At 33.1% G+C, this 12160-nt stretch overlaps 1 protein-coding gene across 1 annotated transcript; it reads right to left on the bottom strand.

Annotated features, from left to right (window-relative positions):
* Positions 1-257: 257 nt before the first annotated feature.
* LOC116336854 (dynein beta chain, ciliary-like) lies at positions 258-2356 on the bottom strand (the record flags this gene model as incomplete). Its single annotated transcript, XM_031761020.1, has 2 exons — positions 1712-2356; positions 258-384 (listed from the first exon to the last, which is right to left on the bottom strand). Coding segments are annotated over exons 1-2 (772 nt in total), but the record flags the coding sequence as incomplete, so codon positions are not given.
* Between the last annotated feature and the right edge of the window lie 9804 nt (positions 2357-12160).

Raw genomic sequence — 12160 nt, 5'->3', positions numbered from 1 at the left:
TATATTTAATTAAATTATTTTCAATAAACCACCAAGGCGAAGGAACGTTGTTCGGTGCAGTTATTATTATTATAATTATCACACCGCCAACAATTATCAGCAATTATCTACCAACTATTTTCGTCAAAAAATTGATATCAGAAATTTTGTGTTTCAAATTTTGGTTTCGTCATTCGTTCTTCACCTCGATAGAGGTTTTATTTAATAATTATTATTATTATTATTCTTACGGACACAATTATTTAAAGGTTATTTACCTTGTCTTATAAAATTGGCTAAATCAATTAAACTGCTAGTCACACGATTCACCAAATGATTTTTGAACATGTTACCCCATTTACGAACAATATTCAATAAAGACTGACGAAATGGACGCACATCAACCTAAAGAACGGAATAAATTATTTTAGTAAAAAATATCAACACTATTCAATAAGGAATTATCAATTGAATCATATTTATTTTCGAATTTTCGCTAGAAACTTTGCTGGGTGGTTGGAATTATTAATTAAGAAACCCGAAAAACAAAAGTTTGAATTTGCTAACCCGGGATATTCTTCCATATGAACCGCTTAGAATAAAATTTGATAATGGTAGAAACTTAAAAAAAATCTCAATCATGAAGTGCTATGAAAATAATACTCAATCAAGGAAAAATGTGAAAATAAAAATCGATCATAAATTGTGTTTGCCTTTTATTTTCACTCATTTTATGATTGACTTTTATTTTCACTTTTTCTCTTGATTGAGTATTATTACTTTTCCGCACACATAGTGTAAGGTGAAAAGTATTGTAATCGGTCAAAATTTTGAAAACTTCAGAAACATGTTTTCTGGACGTTTGCGAGGTCAGAGAACCCAAATCAGGCCATTTTGAGCATGGTTTATGTTAATCTGTACGTCGTACGTTGTACGTCGTACGCAAAATTTGTTAGCAAGAAATTTGAAGAGAGAGTTGACAGCTGTCAAAGCTACATTGTTTTTTTCACCGCTCTTGATAAAAAAAAGGATTTTCAATATTAAAAATATAAGAGGTTAATAAAAAAAAAAAAAAAAACACAGAGATCGATTCATCGAAATACGATTGATTATGAAAAATTGAAGTAAAAAAAAAAGAAAAATAAATCAAAGAAGGAGAACACTGTTGAAAAAAGTGTGTTGTTGTTGTAAATACAGTGTAAATAAACAGAAAAATGCATAGTTTACTCAAAAAATGCTATTGACAAAATTGGAGAACAATCGAATCCATTATTTAAACTGCTATAAAATTGCTATAAACGAAGAGAGATAATTTTTTTTGTCAAATTTCTGTTTTCGCGTACATCTGTGTTTATAATTAAACAACCGCTTTATTTTCACTTGTCAAATTACCGAAAAATGAAAGCTTGTCAGCAGGGCTTGACTATATTTTAATTCATAAATAGAATCATTTGGTTTTAATCATATATTTTGGACAATAATTTATGCACCCTGCCTAAAGGCACTAGAGGTTTAAAATGCAGTATTATTATTTAAAATGATAGCGGAACGATTTATTGATGCATGTGTCGGCATTGAAGTCGGCGTTAAGCAGTTCTAATTGTAATGAGCTTAGTGTTTTCAAAATTCGCCACCACCCAGCACATTTTCTAACGAAAACTTGAATAAAAATAATTTATAATTCCAAATGAATGAACTTATTCACACTTCTTAATACACTTTTTTGCTTTACCTGAAACCATGTATTGAAAACTTGAAATGGGTGAATTTTCTCAATTTCAGCATAAAGCGATTCGTAGTTTTCGATTTGTTCACGAAACGCCTCGATGGATGGTTGACATGGTTGCGGTGCATTTGAATCTCTCATAACAATAAAGTCAAGCTCATCGCTTTCAAGAAAACGACCATACTCCAAGAACATTTCCATACATTTGTCACGATCATCCAGCCACAAATAGGAATATCTTTCGAACCCATTGCAAAATTCAGTTGCCTCTTCAACAACTTTTTCAACACTTTCCAATATTTCATATTTCATATCAATAATATCGCTGTTTTTTAGTATTGCTGTCATATAGCTTTTCTCGTTTGATTTGAGACACTTAAAAATTGAAGACATTTTCATTATGTCATCGATAAGTAAAATCAGTAAATTGTTAAACCCATCTTTATCATTTGGGTCTAACGAGGGTACAAAAACCAATGAAGGGTCTAGCAATTCCAATTGGGATTCAAACAGAGGGGCCAAATTATTTGAAGGATACATTTGTTCGACGATGTATCCCAGTGAAATGCCAATCGTTGATAAAATATTCTCATAGACAATATCATTAACAAATGAAACATATGTTTGCCATGAAACATTTGAATCGTTCATTCCAAAATAGTCTTGATTTTCCTTTAACAAGCTGTCATTAAAAATATAAATAAGAAAATAAACATATTTAGTGCATATTTAACACATGGGTCAATAAGTTCGTAGGATGACACATAGATCACGGGCTTCGGTAAAAAATAGACACGAAATAGAAAAAAATAATGTATATAATAAAATCACGGGCTTCGGTAAAAAAAAATAAACTTCGGGTCGGGCTTCGGTCGGACTCGAGCAAGGACACAGGAAAGTGGTGATTTTGACATGGAGGACAAAGAACGTCCTCGCCAGCCAAAAAAGTTTGAAGATGAAGAATTGGAGGCATTACTCGATGAAGATTCTGGTCAAACGCAAGAAGAACTTGCGAAATCGTTGGGAGTAAGTCAAAAAGCCATTTCCGATCGCCCAAAGGCTCTTGGATTCATTCAAAAGCAAGGAAATTGGGTACATGAATTGAAACCAAGAGACGTTGAAAGACGATTGTGCATGTCCGAAATGCTGCTTGAGCGCCACAAAAAGAAGTCGTTTTTGCATCGACTTGTTACCGGTGATGAAAAATGGATTCATTACGACAACCCGAAGCGCAAGAAATCGTATGTGAAGCGCGGAAAACGAGCCAAATCAACGCCAAAGCAAGATATTCATTGTCCCAAGGTAATGCTCTGTATTTAGTGGGATCAGAAGGGTGTCCTCTATTATGAGCTATTAAAACCGGGTGAAACGATCACGGGAGGCCTGTACCGAACACAATTGATCCGTTTAAAGAGAGCATTGAACGAAAAACGGCCAGAATATGCGACCAGACATGAGTCCATAATTTTCCATCATGACAACGCTCGGCCTCACATTGCTCAGCCGGTTAAAAACTATTTGGAAAATAGTGGATGGGAAGTTTTGCTCCACCCGCTGTATAGCCCAGACATTGCCCCTTCTGACTATCACTTGTTTCGATCGATGCAGAATGCCTTGTCTGGAATACGCTTCACTTCAATTGAAGGTATCAAAAATTGGATTGATTCGTTTTCGTTCCTAGCCTCAAAAAATGAGCAGTTCTTTTTGTTCAGACATTTTATCACAAAATTATTACAGATTCAGTTTTCTCGTGAAAACTGATTTTCATTAAAAGATATGTAATATGTAAAAGTATTTTGTTCTAGTGGCGCCATCCATGTGTCATTCTACGAACTTATTGGCCCATGTGTTATATTGTTATTGTTTTAATATTAAAATACAAGTGAATTAATTACCTATGTACTGTATTTGACGCAAATTCAATTTCGGAATATCTTTTTGCGACGCGAATAGACCGTTCATTTATGCATAAAACTGTATTCTTCTTTCCATCTTTTCGCTCAAACAACGGTTGTTTGATCCATGTAGAAGTTATTATGTTAATTTTGCTAAGGTTAAATTGTGTTTTCTGCATACGTAATTGAATTTTTTCTATTGGATCTCTGATATTTTTTAAATACAGCATTATGTCTTCAATGAGAAAATTCAGACGGATAATTTTTAACATTTTTTGTACTTTGTTTTAAATTCTTACTTTCTGAATTCCAGCACAAATCGTTCAGTCCCAACGTTATTGCAGTGTCGATTTCTTCAATTTCAAATTTGATAAGATTCAATTCTACCGGTGTACTTTTTCCTATGATCTAAATATAAAATCGATTAATTTATCTTCAAGTTATAAATCTACATTACAATAATAATTACATCGTTATACCATTCGATGGTTTTCTCTAAATTCAATGTGAATTCCCGATACATATCATTTTTCTCAGCAAAATTTAATCCTACATTTGGAATATTTTCGTTGCACATAACCTTCAAGTGGCGTAATTCACAAAGTAGGGCAAACAATTGTTTGTCAAAATTTGAAAATAATTTTTTTTCTGACGTTTTTGCTCCGATTAGTGACTTTTCCAAATTGTTATCTATATTTTTGGGCACTTCAATTGCCCATTCGCCAAATATTTTATCTTCTAATTCACCGAGTAAACGCATCAAATTATTATATTTCTGATACAACTCGTTAGCTTTATTAGACTTTGAAACTGAATGTTGAAGTGTCATAAATTGATTTACTTGTGTTGATATTCGAATACCTATTTAAATAAAAATTAATATATTACCATTCGTTTGATAGGGCGTGTACACGCGGTAAAAATACCAAGCTGTTTGGTCCATTTAAGAGTTGAAATGATATTGGGAAATCGCCGATCAGCAAACAAGTGACCTTTTATTTCGAAATATTTTATCTGAAATTCAAATATTTTCTCACAACACCGAAGTTCATCGTCTAACATTTTAAGTAGATTTCTATAATTGTCGTCAAATGAATGCTTTATTTTTGGTCGATCTAAAACACTTCCTAAAATGTTGATTAATTTAAATGCACTCTCTAGACTATGACAATCATTAAAAGCAGCACAAAATATTCCCGCCAATTTTATGTCCAATTCATGAATAAATTTTTCAAATTCAAAAAAATCTTGCATAAATTTTGGATCGTCCGGATCTAGTACGTCATACGTTTTGGATGCAAATGATGAAAAGTGTTGATAAAAATCCATGTAAATATTTGTTATTTTGGAGCTCAATTGTCTGCCTTTTAGTCCACCAATTTCCACTGTTTTTGATGTCATCACAAGTTCAAACAGACGACAAATATTTAAATGAAATCATTCAAGGTCCAAGTTATAAAATTAAATACATACCCTTTTCTAGTTTTAAAAACTCAATGACTGTGGAAAAAAACCATTGTATTGTGTTTAATCGTTCCAAAAATGCATTGAAACGATCGAAAACAGCATTAGGATGAAATGTCCAAAACAAAACCTAATTGAAAAATTTATGATTAAAGAATTTTCTAATATCATATTGTATCATCTTCGAAAATCAATTTTTACCGATCTTTGGTTTGGTATAAAATATGTGTCCAGTTTCTCTTTATATTTGTCAAACAAAGAGCGAAAATATTTAAGTGATTGCATAGTATGTGTAATTCTTTGCATAGCTTCATCAATATCAGTATGAAAGATTGTTGATGGATCTAAAAAGCGTTTAGCCTTTTAAGGGAAAGTAAATCATAAAATTATTGTTCTTCGTAACGACTTGCAGCAGCGTAGATTTCACTTAAATAAAAAAAATTAAATAATAATAATAACTGCACCGAACAGCGTTCCTTCGCCTCAATGGTTTATTTAAAATGAATTAAATAATAATAATAATAATAACTGCACCGAATAGCGTTCCTTCGCCTTGATGGTTTATTCAAATTAACTTAAATAAATATAATTTGATATTGTTTGGTAATCTAAACATTTTTCATCAAGCAATTTTGAGAGTCGTTGAGAGTTGTAACAATTTTTATATTTATATATGATATTTACAATTAATAAATTGTATTATGCGCTGAATCATAATAATTTAAACTGTTTGATATTTGACTCGACTTCATGAATAATTTTGAAGATAAAAGACACTTGTGCTATCTTGCGTCTCTGTCTATGTTTATATTTCGGTAGCCTGTAACTGTTCCAGTTCATTCTGCTTAGCGCAAAAAGTAAAAATTGTATATGTATTGATTCTATTCTTTTGTAGATATTGTCGACATACTCTCTTCTCGAAATATTCAATAGGTATAATGTTCATAACATCGCTTACAAACCGCTCTACAACACTTATCGACGTAAACTTTACCACAATTTTGACAAAGAGTTGCATAGATGCCTGATTTATTCAACACTTCAATTTTATCCTTGGTGCTTTCAAAATGGGTTTCGAGTTTAAAACCAGTACTATTTGGTGTAATGATGATCGAATGTTTTATAAAAATTCTGCAAAGATTGTGATTCACTTCCAGCTTATGCATGGGGGCGACGTGAAAAAACTTGACATCAGCGCCAGTCCCTCATAACTAAAAATGGTACAAATTCGCAATATATGGCGCTTATTTTATTAGGAGAAAAATGAAAAATTAAATATTTTTAAGGTAGTTAATTTAAAGATTTCAATTTAACTCAAGTTAAAAGATGTGATTATAATTTTAAAGTACTATAGAAAATATCAAATGTGATATTTGTTGTTTCGAAATGTTGTATTGGTTTATTTTCAAAATGCAAAGAAATTTTAAAGAAGAAAATAGTTATAATTATAATTTTATAAAATATTTTAAGCACTCAATTTATTTTATCATATATGATATTTCATTATACACAAGCAACGGTGACTGTCGACAAGATACACAAGCAACGGTGCTTGTCAGAGAAGCACTAGAAGTCACTATATTTAAATTAAAATCACTAAATTAAAACTTTTGAAAATATTTCAATATTTTTCATTTTTCTTCTGATAAAATGTAAGCGTGTTTCTCGATTCATAAGCGCCATCTATTGCGAATTTGTACCATTTTTAGTTATGAGGGACTGGCCTCTGATGTCAAGTTTTTAATCATACGTTTCACGTCGCTCCCCTAGCTCAATTTTACAATTTTTCAAATTCTTCCAATTTATCAAAGCAAAAATTACCAAATGACTCCATATGATTCTATATAGTTCTGCGGTTGCCAGCGGTACTAATCTCTAATAGAGCGTTGCCGAGCTGTCATTATCGTCGTGCTTTGCAATTTTATTAAAATTAAATGTCAACGAAACAAAGATCATTTCATAGGCGGCGTAAAAATTAAAAGAGTCTTTGTAATAAGGGACTTGGGAGTGTAGCTTGATTGCAAATGAATTTCAAGTCACGTATTGAGCATGTTACAGCTAAAGCCAGGTCAAGATTGGCTTAGTTAAAGTTCCACGGCAAGGATTCCGTCGACCCATGGACAATTAAACGCCTTATTTTACATTTGCATTACCAATTATCGAATTTGGATCGGGAATATGAAATCCACACTACGACAATATGTGCAAAAGAATAGAATCAATACAAAAACAATTTTTACTTAATGCGCTAAGGAGAATGAACTGGGACGGTTTTGTACTTCCTAAATATGAGCATAGACTCCTGTTTCTACAAATGATTACGCTTGAGGAGAGACGCGAGATAGCGCAGGTGTCTTTTATATTCAAAATTATTAATGGAGATATGAAGTCGAGACATATATCATACAGTTTAAATTATTATGATTCAGCGCATAATACCCGTGCAACGCCGCTTTTTGATATACATATGCAGACTATAAGCGAATGAATGAGTCGCTTCTTGATATAGATTGGCATAGTGTTTTTGACAAGTTCATTACAATTGAGACTAGATAATTTTTATACAATTATTAAGTCAACAATTGAAACACATGTACAGTTAAAGACAAAAATCAACAGGAAACAACCGATGTGGTTTACCAAGTCATACCGATTAGAAGAAGCGATTACACGAAGTATGAACCAATTAATTACATGCTTACTACATTCAATGATTATTATACGAAAAAAATACCAAACAGTGATACTACTTTAATTGATTTAGAAGACGCAATACTGGTCAATTTTAGACTGTGTCGCAATACTGGTCAACATCGCATTGTTTTTTTCTATCGCTCATCGTTTATTTAGACTATTTTCATTTTTAAAAATATTTTTAGTTCCTTAAAAAATAAAATTATTTGTACAATAGCAAAACAAACTTATTTGCTATAGTTGAAAAGTGAAGTTCAGTCATATTTAGTCGATTTGATAGAAAAATAAAAAAAAAGAAACATTGCATTGAGAATCACAGTGACAGCAACACAATGGAAAAACAACAACAAGAAGAAAAAACATACCATTGCTGCACCGAAAACAAGTGTACCGGTGCCAAATATAATGCTTTGCATTTCAAATGCATCTTCTGTGCAAGCAACATTTACATCGAGTGTTTAATCAAAACAAATAAACAAATGGAAAGACTATTGATGCAATTTGGATTAATTAAACGTACAATAATGCCAAATAGCAACAATTTCACATTTACAAGCGACGTATACAAAGAAGATGAGTTCAATGACATTTTCAATGGAATATCGCCGTTACCAGTGTGTTGTTCAAAATGCATGCATTTGTTCAAAGTCAAAACGAAAAAAGATGATGCAAATACTGACGATGGCAATTATCATGATGCAACTGAGCATTTATTTAACAAAAATGAAGTCGAAAAAATGATCAAAAAAGTTGGTGACAAAGTGATCGGCTCAATCAACAATATTTTCAAAAATGAAATAGAAATGTCTCTTTTTGTAAAAGAATCAAACGACATCATCTCAGTCAACACAACGATCGATAATTCAACAACTATTGGTGCAAGTGTTCAGGTAAGAACGAATGATGAACGTGAAAAAGAAAAGAAAAGACTTAGAAACCAACGATCGCGTCGAAATAAGAAGAAGAAGAAAGCAAACAAAGAGCAAAACAAAATTAATATCAACGTCAATCCGGGTCCATCATCATCTCGTCAGCCACAAACAGACCCAAACACATCGAATAGTCAAAATAAACACGACAATCATCCACCAACCGCTCCAACAAATGATGCCACACGTCAAAAACAACTATTTCATCATCAAAATCAGCCGAAAACACATACACGTCACAACATTCAGCAAAACCAACATCAATCAATGGCACCAACTGAAAATTTTGAGGCAAGTCGATCGTTCCAACAGAGAAACTGGGTCACAGTAAGACACCAGAACATCGACCGTCAGAGAAATAACCACAATTCCATGCAGAATTTTGCAGAAAATCGACCAATCAATAAATCACATTATGCAAATTGTGACTGCCGTAGTTGCTTTGATGACTATGAGCGACGATATGCAAATTTTCAAAGATTTCGGAGAGGTGTTCGTCCGCCGGCACATCGTTGGCAGACCAGGCACTTCAATTAAACATCGATTCAAAAGATGCTGCTAATTTTTCTTTGAAAACTAAGGCGAGTGGTCTCCCAGAAAAATTGACTATGCAGCTCACCATCCATTCACAAAATGTGAATGGCCTACGTTCGAAAATTCCCGAATTTATTGCTGATGTAATGGCCAAACAATCATCAATTGTTCAACTGTCAACAATTTATATGCTTTGCGAAACACATTTGGACAACGCTATCAATACAAACGATATTTTTCCACCAATGTACAGTGTTCATCGATGTGACCGTTCAACGAATACAGAGAGAGACCAACTACATTCAAAGGAGAGAGGCGGCGGAGTATTGATTGCTGTCAACAACAAACTAAAGTCAGTTTGCATCGGAACGGGTGACCATTTCGGAGCAGAACAAATTTGGGTAAAGGTTACCAGCATGAGAAGGAACATCTTTTTGGTTGAATTGTACATCAGACCAGACTCAACTCTCAAAGTATATGAAAACAACATGTATGCTTTGAAAGAACTAGCTTCAAAGTTGAGTGAAAAAGATGTTTTAATAGTATCTGGTGACTTCAATCTGCCCAAATTGATTTGGTTTGTTGACGAGAATGAGGACAATGCAGCCAGTGAAAAAGAGAAGATAGTGCTGGATACTTGCTATGAACTGGGACTTCACCAGATTAACAAGAATTACAACCAAAATGGTCGTATGCTTGATATGATCTGGACAAATGATGTTGAGTTGTTTCAATGCACAATAAGTGACTATCATTTATTGAATTTTGAAAAGCACCACAATGCAATTGAAATCAGATATAATGAGCCGGTCGTCAAAACCATTGAAACAAGACAAACATATCGCGACTTTATAAATGCAGACTATAAGCGAATGAATGAGTCGCTTCTTGATATAGATTGGCATAGTGTTTTTGATACAAGTTCATTACAATTGAGACTAGATAATTTTTATACAATTATTAAGTCAACAATTGAAACACATGTACAGTTAAAGACAAAAATCAACAGGAAACAACCGATGTGGTTTACCAAGTCATTGGTTGAGTTGAAAAACATGGTCAGCAAAGAACATCAAAATAAAAAAAGGCTCAACACAGTTGAATCAATTGAACATTACAAAGAAATAAGAAGGAAATATAAACGTTGTGCACGCTCAGCTTTCAGAGATTACAGAATAGAGATGGAGAAACAGATAGATGATGAATCAAAGAAATTTTTCAAGCACGTGAATTTCAAAAAAGGGAAATGTGAAGATCTACCACATGAGATGACTTATTTAAATGAAAAAGCAAGCGATCAATTAACAATTGCTAGTTTTTTTGCAAAACACTTTGGCAACGCTTACAGCTCTTTAGAAGGTGATCTGCGATATGAAAGCTCGGAAATACGTGATATTTGTGCTGAAATATCAATGATCGAAATAACCGAGGAGCTTGTAGGTCAACATATAAGCATGCTGCCACATGATCTTGTCTGTGGTCCTGATGAAATTCCAAACAAATTTATCAAGCATTGTTTGGTTTCATTGCAGGGGCCAATCTCAACACTGTTAAAAGAATCACTTGAAACTGCCTCTGTCCCGCAGATATGGAGAACGTCATTTGTCAGACCAGTCTACAAAAACGGCGATAGAAACAACGTTCAAAATTACCGAGGTGTTGCTTTACAGTGTATTTTGTCAAAAATTCTCGATTCGATCGTCACAAACCATCTCAATCTATATTTGAAAAACATAATCCACGAAAGTCAACATGGATTCATAAAGAACAGGTCAACGATAACAAATTTAGTTGAATTTACTTCAAAAACAATTAATAACATGGGGAGAGGACATCAAACAGACGTCATCTATTTGAACATAGCCAAGGCTTTTGACTCGGTCAACTTAAAATTGCTTATTCAAAAACTAGAAATCATGGGACTGAATGAACAGCTGTTAAAATGGATCGAATCTTACTTGTCTGGTCGCAGACAAATTGTATAGATAGCAGATACCAAATCTGACCCAATCAAAGTTACATCTGGGATTTGTTATTGATCTACCATTCGTTGTTAGCGATTCTTGTATACTTTCATTCGCTGATGATACAAAAATTTCAAAATGTATCTCCTCAACAGATGATTGCATTAATCTACAGAATGACTTGGATCGTGTAGCAGATTATTATGGACGCAATTTATTAAAATTAAATGTAAACAAAACAAAGATCATATCATATCATCGGGGATCACTGCAATTTGAATACAATTACAACATAGGCGGCGTTCAAATAGAAAGAGTCTTTGTAATAAGGGACTTGGGAGTATTGCTTGATGGGCATATGAATTTCAAATCACACATTGAGCATGTCACGGCTAAAGCAAAATCAAGATTGGCTTGGCTAAAGTTCTACAGCAAGGATTTTATTGACCCATGGACAATTAAACGCCTTTATTTTACATTTGTATTACCAATTATAGAATATGGATCAGAAATATGGAATCCACACTACGACAATATGTGCAAAAAAATAGAGTCAGTACAAAAACAATTTTTACTTTTTGCGCTATGGAGAATGAACTGGGACAGATATAAACTTCCTAAATATGAGCATAGACTCCTGTTTCTACAAATGATTACGCTTGAGGAGAGACGCGAGATGGCGCAGGTGTCTTTTATATTCAAAATTATTAATGGAGATATGAAGTCGAGCCATATATCAAACAGTTTAAATTATTATGATTCAGCGCATAATACCCGTGCAACGCCGCTTTTTGATATACATATGCAGACTATAAGCGAATGAATGAGTCGCTTCTTGATATAGATTGGCATAGTGTTTTTGACAAGTTCATTACAATTGAGACTAGATAATTTTTATACAATTATTAAGTCAACAATTGAAACACATGTACAGTTAAAGACAAAAATCAACAGGAAACAACCGATGTGGTTTAC

This window comes from Contarinia nasturtii, unplaced genomic scaffold (assembly GCF_009176525.2).
Source record: "Contarinia nasturtii isolate CC-2019 unplaced genomic scaffold, AAFC_CNas_1.1 Cnas_scaffold_204, whole genome shotgun sequence".
Classification (NCBI taxonomy): domain Eukaryota; kingdom Metazoa; phylum Arthropoda; class Insecta; order Diptera; family Cecidomyiidae; genus Contarinia; species Contarinia nasturtii.
The sequence above is the reverse complement of the archived record's forward strand: the minus strand, read 5'-3'. Positions and strand labels throughout refer to the sequence as shown.